At 31.0% G+C, this 20,468-nt stretch overlaps 1 protein-coding gene across 1 annotated transcript; it reads left to right on the top strand.

Annotated features, from left to right (window-relative positions):
• The first annotated feature begins 9,564 nt into the window (after positions 1-9,564).
• LOC127734591 (homeobox protein orthopedia-like) lies at positions 9,565-17,759 on the top strand. The gene is made up of 3 exons (XM_052244547.1): positions 9,565-9,642; positions 10,954-11,201; positions 16,225-17,759. The coding sequence occupies exons 1-3, from the start codon at positions 9,579-9,581 to the stop codon at positions 16,768-16,770; spliced, it is 858 nt and encodes a 285-aa protein (XP_052100507.1). The 5' UTR covers positions 9,565-9,578; the 3' UTR covers positions 16,771-17,759.
• The last annotated feature ends 2,709 nt before the right edge of the window (positions 17,760-20,468 follow it).

Here is a 20,468-nt window from a genome sequence, read left to right as displayed (position 1 = left end):
TATCCGTGACACATCAAGCTCCATGCATTTACTATTTTTATCTCATCACCTCTGTATTTTTCAGAGACTGGTTTATCAACATTTAAGCGATTATTTACAAATTTGAAAGAAGCTCTGTGTTTGGAGTAGGAAAAGGGTTTTAAATTAACTACACAATAAAAAAACAGACTTTCGACAATCATTTAATATGTCTTTATGTTCACTTCAGGTCTAAATTAATTTAAGTTTTTCAGTGACGACTAAGGTTCGGGGCCTTTTATAGCTTACTATGCGGTATGGATTTTGCTCATTGTTGAATGCTGTACGGTGACCTCTAGTTGTTAACTTCTACATCATTCGGTCTATGGTGGAGAGCTGTCTCATTGGCAATCATACCACATCTTCTTATGTGTATATTAATATATAGACACCTCGATGTTACCTAATATTGTATATGTATTTAGAAAAGTAGTTTGTTAATGGACAAAACGATAGTTGTGGTCATTGGCATAATACCTAATTACTTTCAGTTGGAAGTGTGTTGTTCCAATGAGTATTAGTAAAACCTCCTTGGTCGTGCAGAGCCCGAGTTTAATCAGTAGATGGCCTGCTGTTTTTAAAAAAATATGACCCCTTGTATTTGAAGTGGAATTATCCCTTCTTGTATATTTCAGTAGAATATATATAACCTACTAGTTCAGAAGAATCTGTATGCTCGTAACATATAAGAAAATTAATAAAAGATAAAAAAAAAACACTTATACAAGTCACATTAAAGCAGTGAAAGCGTGAATTGAAACCTTTATTATCTTTTATTAATTTTCTTATATATATATATATAACGCAAATCTGCATTGTTGGGCTAAATTTGAGATGAAGTAGATATACGTTATTGTGTTAGCCCTGTTATCCGATGGAAAACACAGGTTATCCGATGGAAAACGTCTGTCGTAAAGTTATCACATATTTATATATATATATATACACACACACAGAGAAGCAAAAATAACTATAGGTACCAGTCTTGCAAAACATGGAGGGAAATAAAATCGTCCATTTTTTTCTGAATTTTTTTCTGGACTCAATTTTTTTCTGTTTGATTAAAAGTTTATGCTGAATTGAAACATATATATAGATTTAAAAAAAATCTTGCATCTTTTTGGGGATATCAATCTAAGAAAGTGGAAGGATATCATGTTTACCGGAAGTGGTGCGGCCTAGTAAAAACAGCAAACAGAAAGTAGAAAAAAAAATGTTTTGACTTCAGGGTTACGTAACTTTTTATTCTTCGTGGCATGACCCACTTTTTTTTCGATTAAATCACAATTTCAAACTAGTTACCTGATATGAACATGAAATTTTTTTTCTATGTAGCATTTTTTATTTTTTTATTTTCAAAGATCAGCTGTTTTGCATGTAAGCCTATGGAGCAGTCAATTACAAGACTGCAACCTATAAGAGTCCCCTGTTCTCAGTTTCAAAGACTGTTTTATAAAGAAGCCGGATTTTTTCACTTTGTTTAGATTTGAATGATTCAGAAGGACCACTAGATTTCAGTACCAGAAAGATTTGGAAATATAGAATTATCTATAGCAATCTCATTTAAAAATGTAGAGGGCACTATTATAATGCAGTAAAACGTGGTTTGATGAACCTTTGTCACGACACGAGAAAGAACGTGGACACTGGACACATCTTTAATTATGATTACATGTTTACAGATTCCAATTTTCCATTAACAGGTCATATTTCATCAACCAACCACGTTTTTAAATATGAACCCTGTTTCTCCGGAAGTTAGATTTCTCTCAAGGAAATAAAAAGTATCGACTTGAAATGTTATACCGACCCGTACTATTTAATTACAGTAAACTTATTAGCTATGGACAGACAGGTAGAGACACGTGCTGTACTAAATGGTCCAATATTTGCAGTGTCAGTCATTATCTCGATGTAAATAGCTCAACTCTGTTGGCTTATGACAACAAAAGTCACAGGTGTATACAATGCTGTCCCGTTATTGAGTTAATTAATGCGAAGTTAATGGTGGCGCATTAGAGAAAACGATTTCCGTTTCGATGGGACGATCACCAGTCAAGATCATTATCCCATGGCTGATCTTGTTTGATTACCAAACAAATCGAGCGACTAATTTAATGGCAGCGGATGAAAATCAAATGTGAATCTCTGATCCAATAAATTTGTGTTTTAGTTTGATTGAGCTGCATTAACAACTGACAATGAGAAGCCACCATAAAATTTGACATCCTTATTCATGTTCCCAGCAACTTTCACCAGATTATGCATAGCTTTCACTGTTGTTTCCAATATGCAGTAAATCCTAGTCACAATACTTTATGACCCATCTTGTTAATTCTTCAATTTCGCAAAAAGATTAATTTTATGACGAGCAAATCGAAAGATTTTGGTAAAAAAGTAATGTAAGGATTAATTGACAATTTCTTGAAGATATAAATGTCACCAAGGGTTTCGTAAAGTTTTATATAATGTCATGTTTGATAAATGATAGAAAAACAATAAATAAATCGAGAAAAATTAACATTCATTTATATGTGAATAATGTATACTCTTTGTGTAAAGGGGTAAAGGACATATTTTGAAGACTTATGTATTCTACGAGGAAAATATCTAATACTGCTCATTTTAAAAGGCAGGAATAACAGCGTCCTCTACGTTACAACTTTTGAACATTCGATATAATTAGACTGCGTGCGGTTTAGTGCCGACCGTTTATTATTTTGTCAATGGAATATAGGATAGACTTTTTTTAAATCACTTTTAAAAAAATTAAAAAAACATAGTTTTTTCGCTTCTATTCATATTTGTACCTGCATGTTATTTTTTTTAATTATGTTTTCCTCCCTTTTTTCGATACCATTGTTCAAATAACGGTAAAGAATGAATCATATATATAATAAAAAATGATATAATCAAACAGAAAATCTAAACTGAATTACATTTTTGTTTGTTTCCTTACATAAAGAAATTTGGCATTCAGATTACTCCAGAGCTCATTACATATTCTTAATGAAGCAACATCAGAAAGATTCTCGTATGACATTGGATCATCTATTAAGTGTACCATTTTTCTCACTACCAGAGAGGTGACACTCAGGCCTTTTGTTTGTGGGCATATTGAGCGAAGGGGAACTTAATCTGTTTCTTGCTTCAAATCAAATTTAGATTTACCATGCAGTCCTGGAAATATGTGCAATTATTGCAAATGCCCTATTGTATGCAGAAATTACTCTTAAAGGAGTGGTAATACGCATTTTGTAAATATACAAAATGATAGTAAAATTCTTAACAAGCTTTTAAAATATTTTGTTTGATCAGAAAATATATTTGAAATTTTTCGTTTTCTCACTTGTCAAATGGTACATAAAGTCTAAATATTACAGAGACCTCACAGTGTTAACTTAATACAACTTATTAACACCCATGTAGCCTTTGAAACAACTAACATTTTCGTCATTTGAACTCTGGTGCATAGTTGTCTCATTGGCATTCATATCATTTCCTTATTCTTATACTAATGCAATATCATATCTCATCAAATTTTATGGGTTGCATACTGATCGTTGTTCGCTTAACATTTAGGTTGCACATTGATTATAACTGTTACTTTGTCTATATCTATATAGAATATGAAATGATCTACACGTGCAGTTAACCCTTTAAACCCAAGGTCCAATGTTTTGTATCTAAATAATTAAGCTTCCTTTTACTTCCATTTTGCATGACAATGAAATCTCAATTAGATCCCTTGATTTTTTTCTTTTTCATACAATATTCCCTTCGTAAATAAAATGTTTACGGACGCCATCACGAGTTGGTTGACCGTTAAGGAATATCCGTTTCACAGATGATAGCGGATATGTTCCAATTGCCCGAACTACAATCCCGTCCCCCTTTCCCCTTTCCCCGAATGTGACCTACCGAATTAGACTTATTACCGGATTTGTACTAACATGAGCAACACGACGGGTGCCACATGTGGAGCAGAATCTTAGAAGAATTATTAAGTTTAAATTAAATAATTAAAAATCTCTCTTTTACAGAAAAAAAACACGGAAATAGACAATTTCTATTTTCCCTGGGTCGTAATTGAGTTTTTAACAGATATTGTAATCTTGATTTTTTTTATCATGAACGTTTAATTAACACGGATGCCTGCTCCCTTTTTATTGACCAGTATAAATGTTAGGCGAATCTTTTTAACGACTACATTGAGTACTGAAGACAAGTTTGCTGTGTTCCAAAGAGCTGTTATTCGGGTTGTTTAACGTGCACAGATTAATACGTTCTCCAAACACATTCCTGTGAGTTAACGTGCACCTAGTGGCGTAGTTATTATCGACACAAAACTGCAATTTACTTGTACATATAAAATTTGCAAATTACTAAATACATGAAAGAGGTTAATTTTGACGCTCATTACACAGAAGGGAATAATTTGGGTATTTATCCACAAAGAAAACTGTTTCATCTGCAGGTAAATTCACGTTTCATTGGTAAATTTTTATAATAAAGCTCTCTGAAAAAAAAGGATTGAGATGACACCAAGCGGAATTCAAAAAAAGACAACACTATAGCTTAAAGAAAACCGATTAAAAGGCAAACTGCAATCCACAATACACTACACAGAAATAAACATTGAGCAACAATAATCAAAGAATTGTTTCAAGGGTATTTAGCATCCATCCATTTCCATAAGGCATCAGATAAAACGTCCCTTTCTGGTAAGACGTGACTGTGTATTTATACATCCTACTCAGCCAAACGGACGCCCCTTTTTAGTATGAGCTGAATGCCGGATGAGAGAAATCCAGGTATTACCATATTTTTAAATTCTGTTGATCAATGGGTCTATAGAGATTAGAAATGGGAAACAATTTAAAAATCTTTCCGTGTCCCTATTTATTCTGCTTTAAATCATTTTTCATCTCCGCCTTTTTTTCTTTTTGGTAGCCAACTATACATCGTTCCAGTTTGCTGATAAATATTGCATTCTGTGTTGATTACTTCTCAAGTAAATTTAGAATAAAAATTTTCGAGACCAGAAATCTCATGATTTATTTCTGAGACGTTTAAGATAATTTCCAAAGCTCTAGATAATTTCAAAGTACTTAATTTCCAACAAGAAACCAAAAAAGAAATTTCGGAAAAAACTACCGACAAAAATAAGAAAAGAATATATATAATAATTCCATCGTATACGTGACCATACTCTGGTACTATACAAAATGTGTACCAAAGAGGTTATATCTAACATAACCTCCTAGATTGTACGTGCTAATGGATCTAATTAGTGTCACATTACACATTTGTAAGAAAAGTTTCTTTACTATAGAATATGAAATATATCTTTTTAAATCGGTTAAATCCATTACTCTTATAATACACTTACCTTCAGAATGTTTCCAGTTGGTAAACGGAGTACTTTATCTTAATAAAGTTATTGGATCTCGGCAGATCATAGAACTATCATGAATAACCAATAATATTTTCAGATCACGAAAAATTTGCGGATTATATATATATATATATATATATATGTATAAATGTGGAATGTAAATTACTCACGGTTTTTATTTAGTCTAAATTACGCTTTGTGATATTTTTGTGATTTCTCGATGTAAATGCTAGTTAATAACGTATAGTTCATCCGCTTTTTGCTAGAAAATTAGTAAATGTAAATAATAAACTATAAATTATTAAAGTTTTTTTTATTCGAAAACTAAGATAAACTTTGTATTAAAAGGTGGACAAAAATAATAACTTGTTGGTATACAGGGTTTATATTAGCAATGTTGATTTTTTTAGAAAACTATAATTAGTCTTTCATCATGTTCATGTATAATCACAGTTGATTCCAAAGTATAGGAAAGATACTATAGGATACTTTATCTAAGCTTAAGTATGCAATCAGTGGATCATTTTGGTCGTAAAAAGTAAATTTAAGTCCAATATCTTTATTCATTTAAGCAATTTTGTTTCACTAATGAACCATTTAACTGTACGCCCCTCCAATTTGCAGTCACATAAAACATGTACTGCCGTGTGTTTTATTTAATCATCGTTTTCACTCATTGGGGGTTTATAAGAAAACGGAATTTTAGTATAATATATTTGTTCAGTACGTCGACCCCCTGTTGTAATCGCTATCCTTTTCTTGGGAAAGTGATTGTACGGACTCACCAATCCGGATATCAATCTTATAATGAAAATGGCGGGAGATTTTGTCATCAACACACAGAGAATCTAATGAAAGAAATAAAATATTTAACAGCCATTCATTGCTGATGTTAAGACACAGTGGGAAACGAAGAAATTGGAGATCCTTGCCTTCGCTCCTGAAATTACACTATCTGTTGTGTTTTTTTCTTCCTTAAGCATGAATGTCACATACAATGAACAAGCCTGATATAATTATACCGCTTTATTTAGTCTTGTTATGATAAATAAATTAAATAAATTAATACTAAGGTAATTAAAGGCTGATATTGCTGTCTAGTGTTTGTCGTTGGTATCATACATAGTGAGGATGTTCTCATTTCAATTTTTGCTTTTCCAAGTGGAAGTTTTTTGAGAAGTATATAGTTTTCTTTCCCACAGATGTAAGTTTAGTTATATTTTGTTGAGGGAACCCAAGTGTTAACGAGTTCTCTACTTTAAAGCTACCTTCGCTAAATAATTAATAAGTTGATGTAAGACTGAATTAGACTTTTTTTCTGTTTGCTATTGTATTCGTGTTAGAAATTGTTTCCTTCATTCTTTCTCTGATACACGTTGTGCGTCTGATCACTACATTTGTTAACAATAGAAGGATTTCGTTTTTATATTTCTAGGTTTATTCTTAATTTTTCTACAAAGAAAACTGATCTGATAATAGTTCTGTTTGTGAATTGAATTGTTTTTAGGGTAAGACACTTTTCACATTCACGTATAATAACCTTATTAAATAAGAAAATAACAAATTAATGACGCAGGACCTCATTGTAACAAATAAATCGTTTGTTTTAGGCATTTTGTGATGATTAATTATTAAAAATGGCACACTGTAATTCTCGGAAGAAAATTTTTTTTTTGGGGTCTAATTGTTACCCCATCCTGAGCATTTATTGTCGAATTTACCAAAAAATGTATTTACGCGATGTGTTTACATGCTTGAGGGGGTGACACACTTTTAGGGTGTTGAATACACGGGGTAAAAAAGTGGGGATGTGGGATATAGGGGTAAACTGAAAAAGACGGATCTGGGGGAAAAGAAGGCAAACAAGTGGGAAGTGGGGAAAATTACAAAAAAAGCGGGATTTTTGAAAAATGAGCACCCTTGTATTACCTCCTTATGCTTGTAACTTTTAGCGACAATACTACTTGACCTAGCCCTTTCCCTACAAAAAAAACCCCATAGACCATCCACGAGTCGTCAGGGCCGCCATGACCCAAGCGACATATTAATCGAATATTTTCTCAGAAATATATCATAATTTGAGCCTATAAAGTAGTTATTATATTATTTAACATACTCTTTTTTATCCTTTTTTCATATTATTCTGAATTCATATTTTCTTTTAAGAATTATGAAAGCAGGAATAACAAAATTATATTCTATTCCTTTGTAATTTCATTTTTATCATTATTCTAACTTCTAATTTGTATTATTATAATTATTATTGTTGTTGAGAAATGAGAATAAGAATAAGAATAATAATAAGAATAAATAATAATAATAATAAGAATAAGAATAAGAATAAATAATAATAATAATAATAACAGAGACATATAAAACAATATTATGTATTATATGTCTCTGATAATAATAATAATAATAATAATATTTGTTGTCATATTTCAACTCACATACATAGTGTTTATTTTTTTAATCTGTCTGTTACAAGCAGGTGAGAGAGAAAAATTGTATTTCTCAAGTTTCTTCTTTTACATAATTCTCTTCTTCGGAATTTTTGAAAAACCGAAAACAGATGTAACACAATAGTGACACGCGCACCTGTGTCTTTGAACATTTCTCGCACAATGGCGAGAGAAACACGGATGCCACAATAGTTTGTACGGCATGCCAATAATATACTTTTATTAGTCCATCAAAACTGTTGTATACCATCATAAAATGTGCGGTGAGAGTTACATTCTTATCGATCTAATCTCTTTCTTTAACAATCATAAAACCGCTTGATATTAACACCTGTCGAAAAGCAAGGTGCCGCACGCGACAAAATAGTGAGAAAAACTTGTCATTCACCTCGTCAGCTTAACGATTTTATGTTATTGTAAAAATTATGATATCAGTGTATTCACTTTAATGAAGTATTTGTGCATTAAATTTAACAAAGTTCCACCTTATTACTCTAATAATTAATACTGTCAGTTTTAATTAAATAGATTTATAATCCCTGGTTTGAAACCAAACCCTTACCGACATTGATAGTTTTTTCTTCTTAAAAAATCACATGAACAATAATTTTTGAAAAGGATTAAATGTGAAAATTTTGATTTAATAAATCTTTTCCATAAAACAATCATTGTTTTTGATTAAATATATTTATTTTAGATGCATCCGTTCTTGAAAAATGAAGAACATAAAAATATATTTGCTTTCAAACCAGGATTCTTATAGTACAATATAAATATTTGTTTCAAACAATACAATAATTTTACTCCAAAGCTGCTTTAATTTTGCAATTATCCCTTTACAATTTCCTATATATACTAATCATTTATCTAAAATGATTGCATTGAATTCGAGAATACATTTTGGCAACATGTTAAAGATGAAATTTTACAGTTGAAAATAAATTTAATACAAAGCATCTATTCTTTTCCTAATGCATAAATTCTAAGATATAGTTTAAAGTTTGTATTCCTTTATTTAACAGATTCTTTATTGTACATGAAATGTTGTACGAGTCTTAATTTCTAGAATTATAAATATACGTACATTTATTGAAATAAGAATTTTTTAAACTATCCTATAACACTGTAGGATTTTAAAAGAATATCTAGAACAAATCCTAAAGAGAGGACAAAACGAATTCTTTTGGAGTAAGGTGTTTTAGTTTAAAATGTTATGCATATCGAGTATCATTAGCACGCATCTTAATATAAAAAAAGGTCGCATTAACATATACTTAACAATAATTATGGATATTTATCTTCATTAAGAGAAGTCGATTGACTTTCCAATAGTTCATTACTATTGATATTGGACGAAATTGAAAGGACATTTCTCGGTTTGGTATTATTGTCAACATTTATTGTGTACTTGAACAAACACATGTATACAAAACTGTAAGTTTTTCTTGTCATATTTCATTTCATATGAAAATATTGTTCCTTTAATGCAATATAAAGTCGTTATTTACCTTAAAACGACAGAATTTTCACAGTATTGGAAAACCAGCGTGAAACTGATAGCGTTGTCCACTCATTTTCAAAGAAAGGTCTTAGCCAATCAAATGACGAGTTTTGCCACATTCAAGACACTTGACAGAGAGTGTTAAAAAGCAATTGGAACCAAAAATCAAGCGCAACTCGTATTTCTTGATTCGACTGATATGGATGGTGTTAACAACTCCTCTTTATATTTTCAAGAGCCACTTGCCAAGCCACCAAAAACAGGTAAGTTTCTCTTTTTTCTTTTATTTATTGATAGGAATCGGGTTTCAGGTTAATATTTCTGTACAATAGCAAGTGACCAGTGAAACATCAAAGGTTTAATTGGAGAATTAGACCCAGTAAGGCGGTTGGTTCAGCTTTTATTCAATTTATTTGCAAGAAAATTAAATCTTTGGCTCTCTCTTCCAGATTGTTTAGAACTAAATCATCCAAATTTGATTAAATTTCAGGCGCGCTGTGCCAATATATTATTCTGATTTAGCTAACTAATATAATTAATTATTACTCGTTAGTGACTATATTGATTTTCAATCATGATCTATGTCTTGTTAATTTCCAGTGGAGTAAATTTACACATTGTTTTTGAGGACAAACAGCGGCACTACTATATAATTTACTATATTCTCATTGCCAACCATCCAAAAAGATTATTTTTTTAAAGATTTTTTAATTTTTTCTTTCCATTTATTTGAGTTCCGTTCTTTGATTTATTCTACAGTAAGTATTTTTTCTGCAAAGAAATATAATTAACAAAAGTAGTCATGTTATAGTAAGTAAAGTTTTTTGACAGTTTTATTTTGATATTAAATATTGAAATAGAATAAAATACCCTTGCTAGTTTGCTTTTGAATGAAAACTGTGATAGCCAAACCATATCAACATACCAAAACAGTTTTATCATTATTTATCATTGATTAGACAGATTTCGGTATGAATAATTGCTGAAAATGTTTGAAAATTGCAAAACAGTACGAATTCGTGTATTTATGTACGTTATGTTGATATGAATTGAATTTTATATTAATTTACACTTTGTTTAATTTACCGTTATATGCATACTTATACCTTTAATGTAATCAAAATTAAAATATTAAATTATATAAAATGCAGTGTTTAATTTAGATTTTAAACGCGCACGTTATAGAATTGCAAAAAAATAAATATGGACATATTTTATAGTCATGATATTTTCAATAGCTAAATTGGGCTTTTCATCATAAAAATGCATTAAATATGTAAAGTTTTTGCACACAGAAGACAGCTTGAACATACTGTGATTTGCATATATATATTTTTTAACTTTGTTCACTTCTGTTAGAATTACAAAATAATAGTAAAAAAAAACTATTTATAATTTTAAACATATTTTTTAAGACGGATTATTCAACTTTCGTTTAAACCGTGAAAAAAGATGTGACGGAATCTTATGACTTTTCTGAGTTCAACATTTCCTTGTTTTCGAGGCAGTATTTGGATTTTAATATTTTGTTGGATCCGAACTTTTAAAAGTAAGCTTCACGCCTTCTTTTCCAGACTTGAAGCCCACAATGACTAATTCTCAGATGTTGAACAGAGGGGATAGTGACAGCGGATCCTCCAAAGAGCCCGACAGTGGTTCAGAAATAGACAGTGAGAGATCAAAACAGAAACGTCATAGGACAAGATTTACACCGGCCCAGCTGAATGAACTGGAGAGAAACTTTGCTAAAACACACTATCCTGATATTTTCATGAGAGAAGAACTAGCTTTGAGAATTGGTTTAACAGAATCACGAGTCCAGGTATGTCACCTTAAATCAATAATTATATTTTATCCAGTTTTATTTTTTTAATTTCAGAAACAGATTTATTTTTTAATTTCCAAATTCCATTAACACCATTTGAGGAATTTGGGCATATCTGTATGTTCATTCATATATTAATGCATAAATATTATGATAAAACATATGTAATACTATGAATCCCATTTTGATGGAGCTTTAAAATCTTTTTGAAGAAAGTAAGAACTGGAAAAGTAACGGTTTTTTTCCAATTTTTTCGTGCATTAATTTGAATAAAATAATTTCATACGTTGTTAAACAAGTCCAAAGTTCCATATAAGTTATTTAAAAACTTTACTTTTTATAGTCTAATCTTAATTAATTGCAGTAAATTTTAATAGTAAGCGGAATGGTCTTTTTAGATCACAAAATTTTGAACAGGAACTTTTTTTTTTATGATAAACATTGTTTTTATGATCTGATCAAAAGAATTTAGTCTTTTATTCTGTTATTTTTGTTAGCGGCGAACTATTTAATATGTGTCAGAGTTAGAAACATTGGTTTCAAATTTTGGAGAGTATTTGCATAGGAGGGAAATTTTACCAAATAAAAATGTTCCGATCAGATTTTATTTATTTTGATAAACTTGATGAATGCGTTTTTGTTTCAATATATGATATTTATCTATTCAGTTAACTTGATAGGATCAAATATTAAGGTGTTATGGTACTAAATACTATATGAATTATAATTCATTACGTGCCGTGTGAATAACATAAAAATATATGAAAAAAGAAAGATATAACAAAATACGATAAACAGGGCAAAGATATCAAATTAATTTCTTTTTTGTTTAAAGGAACACAAAATAAAACAAAAAATATAATACACATAACATAAAAATATAGTAAAAATATAATACATGTATACTATAACATAAAAGTGTGAACTAAACAGCCATCTTTTACGTTACAAATAATAATTTCTAATGAAAATGACGAAACGGTTGTATAATATTTATCAACTTATGCTTTTTAGACAATTACATTACAAACTTGCTGCAAATAAATCTAGCATTAAATTGATGATTCAACTATGGGAGTAATACATTTATCTATTAGTTCCAGTTCAACTTGACTTTTCCTATTTATTTTTTTATTGATTATTCATTGTGGAAATTTATTATTAAACTATAACTGCTATATTTCAATTTTAATTAGAGACATTTAATACGCACAATAACGTTTAGCGTTTTAAACAAGAGACTCTAGTAAACCAAATCCTTTAAAATCAGAAGTTTGATAGCCTAAGTACATGAGTGGTTCGTACCCTGTGTCCTGTTATCTTTGGCTCGAGTAGTTTTTACAATGAAATATATTTAAGCAAATATACTATTTTAAATACTTCGACGTTTTGAAAAAAAAAATCATTATGTACTGTCTGTCTATTGCACTTTATTGTGAATATTTTTGGACTAAAGCCTTGTTTATTTCAGTTAAACAATATAGAAAACATTTCTTTGAAGTATACCGACACATTTCGTATCGTTTTAAACAAAAATGACCACAAATAAAAGTACATCAATATTTAAACATGCCAACAGTATCTATTATTATGCTCGAGACTTTGTCCGTTTCAGTTTATTTGACATTAACCGATTCGGACCTTATAAAAGGTTTTATAAGTGCATTATCCATATAAAATAGATTAAAAATATCTACCGTAACTCGAACCATTGGTTCAAAAGAATTATTTTAAGGCTTGTCAGATGATATTCCAGCCGGAAATTTCAAGAAGTATATATACTTATTTGTTTATGCCGATGATGACATTTAGTTTCGTTATATGTATGGAAACAGTCTTGAAAATTGGTCTGAGACAAACCCGACTTCTTTAAAATATACCTCAGGGAACAGTCTAATAAATAAGATGGATATTTATTTTTTTCGGCGTATTTTCATGATCTAGAATAATTTTGACCGATATCTTTTATTTGTAATGAATATAATAACATTATTTAATTATAACACACCTGTTAAAATTGATTTGTATAGCACTATCATTTGTCTCCTGTTTGTCTAAATAGGGTTTTGATATATAACCGTCACACGCAAATTAGACACCATAATTAACATACAGATTATATTATATCCTTAAAAGAAGCGGACTTCATTTACATTTGACACCCAGATAATTACACTATTAACTTTTCTCAGCTTCTTCCCATAACGAAATACACACGAGGATCTCCAATTTCATCCGCGTGTGGACTGAAATATTAGCTGGAATCCTCTAGGTTGTAGCATTGCGTGCGAGTATATTCGATTGTCAGTGAAAAATGCAATGCGGGTACGTCAGCGCTTGTCCCTCGATGGTCGCACTGTACAGAAATTGATGACTTTACATGTTTGAATGAAATGACACGAGAACTCAGCGATTAAACTTACATATTTTTAAAACAAAAACGAAGGAAAAATAATTGGTTATCTATAACAATGGAATTCAAAGAGTTTTATGAATAACAAGAAGATAATTTTGTAACCTTTTTTATTTTGGAAATTCTCGCTTTCAGGGATCGTGTCCAACTTTTAGCAAAAATTGATGACATTTATCTCAATGAGACCTTAAACTTCAAAGCTTGGTATTGATATTGACTATTTACACACATTACAATTAATTGTATTAGCATTTAAATCTATTGTAGGTATGTTATATTTGATTTTTGATTTCAACACTTACTAACCAATATTAAAAGCCGTTTATTGACCATCTATTAACTAATGGAATGGACAAAAACAAACATGGCCACATTCAGGAAAATGTTACAGAAAACGATAGTCTTTTTAAATGCCGACATTGGTCAAATAATTTTTGTGTTCCTTAAATGCGTAGGTTTACGGATAAAAATAAACCGAACTCACCGTTAGTTATGAAGATAACATTTTATACAATTCAATGTTCTAAAATACCGGCTTTGATTCGTTCGAAGTAACTTGATGGGTTACACTCATTTAGAACACGAAGAGTAAGAAGTATATTACTAGTAGTACAGATAGAGCTAAATGATAAAACAAAGCAAAACGAAAGTTCACACTAAAACTATTTTATTGTAAGCCTTGTCGCAGAAATTCGCTATTTTTTTTCCTTCTTCATTTGATATTAAAAAGGAGAAAGAGGTTAAGTTGACGTAATTTTAGTAAAGCAACCAACAATCAATCGTTATTTCAGTTCTCAAATAATCTGATTGTGATCTATATTAAAATAAATCGTATGATATATTTTCCGGCGTATACACAACAGCTGTTTTTGGTTTTACCGTCATCAGCTACGCCCGGAAGACAAAATAAAGACCATAAAATTCACAATGATCAAAACAGAACATGGAAAACAATAATAAAATTCGCGTGATGAACTTGCAATCTTAGAATTATGAAATTACACAATTTTATGAACTTAAGATTTACAGCGAATACTTAAGCACTGTTTACTGGACAAAATGTTCCCTTAAGGGCCAATTGTCAAACAGCAGCGGAACCTGATGAATTATGTACACACACAAAAATGTACGGGTTGTTGTCTCTTTGACACATTCCCCATTTCCATTCTCAATTTTATTTACCAAAAAATGTTTTTTTTTAATTAATTATAAAGGAAAAACGTCTATTATCAGCATCGTAACACACTGTAATTTTGTATGTTAAAATAGGAGATACTATAATGTTTCTGTTTTAAGAATTTTACGATTTAAAGTATGCATGCATGCATACATAAGCTATAAAAGAATGGCGAGTTGGAAAAATACATGAAATGGATTACCCGAAAAAATATAACAACATGAATAATGGAAGCAGGAAATTCCAAACGGGAACGAAAATTTGCATAAATTTACAATAGTGAAGGATAAACGTCCCAAATGTCAGCCAAAATCGCAACCGTCTTAAGCGTCATCATTCACTCTATATGAGTCTAATTAGAATTCTTTTGCGTGTTTTAAGACCATGTGCAGATTGGAAAGAAAAACAATACCATGGAGACAGAATCATAACGTGTCTCCATTGTTATCAATTTTAGACAACTTTATGTCTGTCCGAAACTACATCTTGACACGAATTGAAGCAAAGGTCATAAATGATGTTTATAAAACAATATGGCGTCACTGCATGGATCGGTAACAACCGGAAAGGATAAAATTTAAAACACCCAACCCCAAAACAAAATAAAACAAAAAAAAAACACATGGAAGTTACATTATCTAGATGCTTCCGTGCGTTTTTTGTTTTGTTTTGTTTTGGGTTTAGGTGTTTTTGCCAAAGAACGAGGGTGTCATTAGCACATTAAAGATTCCAATAATAGTAAGATTATGTGACGTCTGTGAAACGGTTCCAGATAGTTAGACTGCATTGCGTAGGAAGACAATTTATTGGTTTATGTTACAAAGGTTTTTATAATTATTTACACCTATACATGAGTTTTTAGGTATGGCCAGTCAATGTAAATGTGTTTTTATGATGTTAAGGTAGATTAATGCTACGCGCATAGAATTAAAAAAATGGTTAAACGTTTGACCAAATGAATCAACCTCATGTCGCCAGTTTCTTATTTTCGTTGGTCTTGTATTTGAATTAATAGAAGCTCACCCTAGTATGGATTTTTAAATACTTTCTTGACCTCTTTCGATCACTATTTTGTTTATAATAGAGCAAAATGATATGGCGAATATTAGAATTATAGATAATTATGAATGAAGACTATTTACTATGTACTATTATTTTTATGCAAGTAAAGCAGTATTAATAAGATTTATTGTGTGTACCCCTGTGTCGTTAGCAGGTGACTTGCTTTTAGGTTTTTGAATAAAGTTTATATAAAGAAATCTTGCAAAAAGGAGTAATAAATTGTATTTTCAAATTTTATACATATGTAATAGAGATACACTTTATTTAATTTAATATTAATTTTAACTGGAAACTCATTGGTTGTCAAGTTAGTACATGTACGATATAGACGTAAAAAACATCACACATTAAATCTATGATCTTTTCAGGTTTGGTTTCAAAACCGAAGAGCTAAATGGAAGAAGAGGAAGAAGACCACAAACGTGTTCCGAACACCTGGGGCTCTACTACCATCACCCGGATTACCTCACTTTGGTTCTATGAATGATGGTCTTTGTGGTTTTCATCCATCAGATACTCGCTGGTCTGGAATGTCAAGTATGTCCGGAATGACAAATTTAGGAGGATCTATCAACGGAAATCCCCTTACTTTTCCGTCATCCTTACAGAGACAAGGACTTGGACAAGGATTTGGATCACAAGTATCAATAGCAGGCCTGGCTGATGCTGTTAATGTGTCACTTGGTAATAACCTCATGCCTAATGCAAGTTCTATTTATAATTCCAACTATGGAGTCCAAGTTGCGAGTTGTTCTTCTCCCCTACAGTCAAATTCAAACTCGCCACCGGCGATGTCAAATACACAGATGACGTGTGGAATGCAAGAGATAGGAGAGGCTTGGCGAGGATCAAGTATAGCGTCATTACGTCGGAAAGCATTAGAACACACTGTTACCTTATCAGGATTCCGGTGAAATCTCAACTTTCCATAAATATTACCGTAACATTTTATTTCTGTATATATCCATAGATTCAAATGACTTCTTTCGTATTGCTAAGGAATATAACAGTGAAATTTGAGTCGAAATTACTCAAGATTTTGTGGTTTATTTTTCTGTTCACAAATTCCCTTTTATTTGTAATTTACGGAATTGAACTTAAAAATACAAGAGTATAAAGTATTTGACTACAATAGTTGTAAAACATTTAGTTAAGATTGATATAAAAAATAATGGTGCAACTTTTAGCGATCTTGCCGACATAGTAGAGGTTATCATTTTTGTGATGTAAAGGGTACATCTTTTGAGATGACTCTTACAAATGAATTGTAGTGCTATTAATATGTTTGTCGTTCAATGTATGTGCTAAAGGTATTGTAAAATTCTTTATCAATGACAGTCAAATAAGCAGAAAATATATCTGCATACATTTGCGTCCTGTAATTTATTGCCATATAATTTCGGTATTTATTTATTAATTATTTAATGCAATAAATGGTAATAGCGGATATTTAGATAGATATAATACACGAGAAGTGATAAAAACGCAAGCAGGTGAAAATTTCCATTTAAACCAAATTGAGAAAATACACTTAAAGAGATAAAGAAGTGTTATATACATTATGTTTTTACCAAATATCATTTTTACCATCACTAATGACACTTACACTATTGTCTTCTTTGTTGTAAAGATATATTGTTTTGCAATATTCACAGTTTGTCCATAGGAAAGCTGTTTAGGGCTAACAGTGGAATAAAGCAAATATTTGTGTACATTTTGGAGAACATAAAAACTCTTAGAATATTTTCACATTTCCGATATATATTTCTGTTTATATCTGTGCCATGAGGTTTTGTGTATATCTTGTTTAAAACGATATTTGTAATTTACTCAGTAGGATCATTGTTTAAATAATTGTTTTCTACTGTGTAAAACTGTAATAAACAATTGACTATAGAAAAAATGTGTTCTGTGTCTGAAATAATTGCCTATGCATAAATATGAATGTAGGTTTCCCTTAACTAGAATTGGTACGTACGGAGAACTGTTGCAGTATTATATTGGCTATTACATTTTTATGGACCAAGGATATATTTACAATACGGGAAAACTCCAGTCCTTGCCTAGGTTTTAGTTCGTTCGTGTTATTTCTTTGTGAATGGTTTTATTATAAACTCCCTTGGAATCTCGTATTTTGCATCCATACCGAAGTTCCATGATAATCCGTTTCTCCGGGTCCCATCTTATTGCAAACTCCGTACATTAATCTATTGCGCCCGGGAACTTCTTGCTTTCCCTTTTTATAGTATGATAGAGTAAAATGTTTTCAGCTGGATGAGGGTTTTCAAGATGGAGGAGTAGACAAATCTTTGTTAAAATCCTTCCATTCAATGCAATCAATCTTTGTCTAGTAGTTTCAGAAAAGAAAAGGATATTTAACTTTCTTTAAATATGATAATCACTAGGTGTTCAACTTTGACAAAAGCCATCTTAGTGTTACAAAAACAAATACACAAAAAAGATCTCTTGGGGTTTGAACATCCTTAAATTTGTACACTGGCATACCTGTAACGAGAGGGAGTGACTGTAAAGTATGCACTGCTTTGTTTCTTACATCGCCTGTATGTGTAGAAATCTACCGAAAGCTGCACTTCCACCTTTCTCGTGTTTGGCGGGAACTGGTACGGGCACGAAATGTAGAATGGATAAACCAGTTTCATGTGCGCACAAACCTATACCTGCCATATGTCGTAAAAGAAAAAAAAAACAAGAAAAAAAAACCTCACAAACAGGATGACCATAAACACAAATGTCATACTTTTACCCTGCTGTCTACGTTACATAATATCTACCGAGTTAAAATAACTTGGAAAATACTTTTACCCTGCTGTCTACGTTACATAGTATCTACCGAGTTAAGATAACTTGGGAAAATACTTTTACCCTGCTGTCTACGTTACATAATATCTACCGAGTTAAAATAACTTGGGAAAATACTTTTACCCTGCTGTCTACGTTACATAGTATCTACCGAGTTAAAATAACTTGGGAAAATACTTTTACCCTGCTGTCTACGTTACATAATATCTACCGAGTTAAAATAACTTGGGAAAATACTTTTACCCTGCTGTCTACGTTACATAATATCTACCGAGTTAAAATAACTTGGGAAAATACTTTTACCCTGCTGTCTACGTTACATAATATCTACCGAGTTAAAATAACTTGGGAAAATACTTTTACCCTGCTGTCTACGTTACATAGTATCTACCGAGTTAAAATAACTTGGGAAAATACTTATACCCTGCTGTCTACGTTACATAATATCTACAGAGTTAAAATAACTTGGAAAAAAGGTCGTATTTTAAGCCAGACTAATATATTGGGTAGAATTGTGATAGCCAAGACCTGTGCTTGCTTGCTTGCGATCTCCAGTCCTCCTTGACTATTTAGAATTTACATTCTATACTCTATACTCTATTACTTGGTGTTCAACATTGGCAGAGCGGATCTTCGATTTTCGACAAAAAGGATTGGTTGTTGGATGAGCATACGATTTTTAAAATTTCAGTAAAAAGACTGTTGTGGCAAGTTTTACGTAACTGAGAACATTATAAAATAAGAATATGTAAATAATTGTAAGTGACTGCACGGATTTCGTCAATGAGCAAAAATCATATCGTATAGAAAAAATGATTTTCAAAAAGATGGGACCTTAATAAAGTCCATTGAAAGTATAAAGCAATACTTTCTTTCTACACAGCCTTTATATATATGTATAAACTATAGGACAAAAGTCTAGAAATCTCAAATTAGAGTAATAAACCATTTCAAACGAATTTAGTATAAGCATCGAAAAGATTGTTGAATGAATGAAGTTAATATTAATTTTCCAGAGTACCTGAAGATATTACAAAACATCGCCTTATTTAAAATCAAACCATCGTTTAATGTAGTTCATTCGCTTTAATTGACTTTTCTTGAAAAGATTTTAACATTTATTGAATTAGACACTAAGTACAAAAGTGAATATTGCAATACAATTTAAGGAAAGTATACTTCTACGGTTTTAATCGGTTTGTCTTATCTGCAGCGTATCATGTGGCTAGAGAAAAATTACTGCATAAATATATTTGTTTATTCCCGCAACATGTTCATGTACCCGAATAAGTCAGATACCTTGTCCCCAGCAATGTTTTAGGTTTTTTATTTGTTTTTTCGTTTAGGGAATTTGGTGTTGATGCAGATTTTTAAAAGTCGCTGTAATTTCTATTCCCAAGCCTTAGACACCTATCTTGTGTTGTAAACCACGTATGTTGACGAGTATACTCAACAACTCTTTCTATTCAGATACTTCACATTTGAACAAGACATTTACATCATTGTCCGTTGGTCTTTGGTGGTCAGACGTCTCATTGGCAAGCACACCTTATCTACAATTTGTCTATATAAGCCGACCAATTCATGTTTGAAACTTTGTCAGGAATTGTCTTTACTTTATTGAGAATTTTGTGATGTCAGATCTTTGATGTTTTCTGTTCAATTTATTTTAAACTCTTTTTACACCTGTCATACAAAAAAGGAATAACCTACAAACAGTACATCTGCGTTAATTATTGATTTTAGGTATACAGATGGTATATAATTGATATTTACTTCAATACACAATATG

This window comes from Mytilus californianus, unplaced genomic scaffold (genome assembly GCF_021869535.1).
Source record: "Mytilus californianus isolate M0D057914Y unplaced genomic scaffold, xbMytCali1.0.p SCAF_3, whole genome shotgun sequence".
Classification (NCBI taxonomy): Eukaryota; Metazoa; Mollusca; class Bivalvia; order Mytilida; family Mytilidae; genus Mytilus; species Mytilus californianus.
This window is presented reverse-complemented; position numbering and strand designations above follow the sequence as displayed.

Coding starts and splice junctions, on each gene's coding strand:
- LOC127734591 (XM_052244547.1), top strand. CDS start 9,579: ATGGATGGTGTTAACAACTCCTCTTTATATTTTCAAGAGCCACTTGCC. Junction 9,643..10,953: donor TGCCAAGCCACCAAAAACAG/GTAAGTTTCTCT, acceptor CTTCTTTTCCAG/ACTTGAAGCCCACAATGACT. Junction 11,202..16,224: donor TAACAGAATCACGAGTCCAG/GTATGTCACCTT, acceptor TGATCTTTTCAG/GTTTGGTTTCAAAACCGAAG.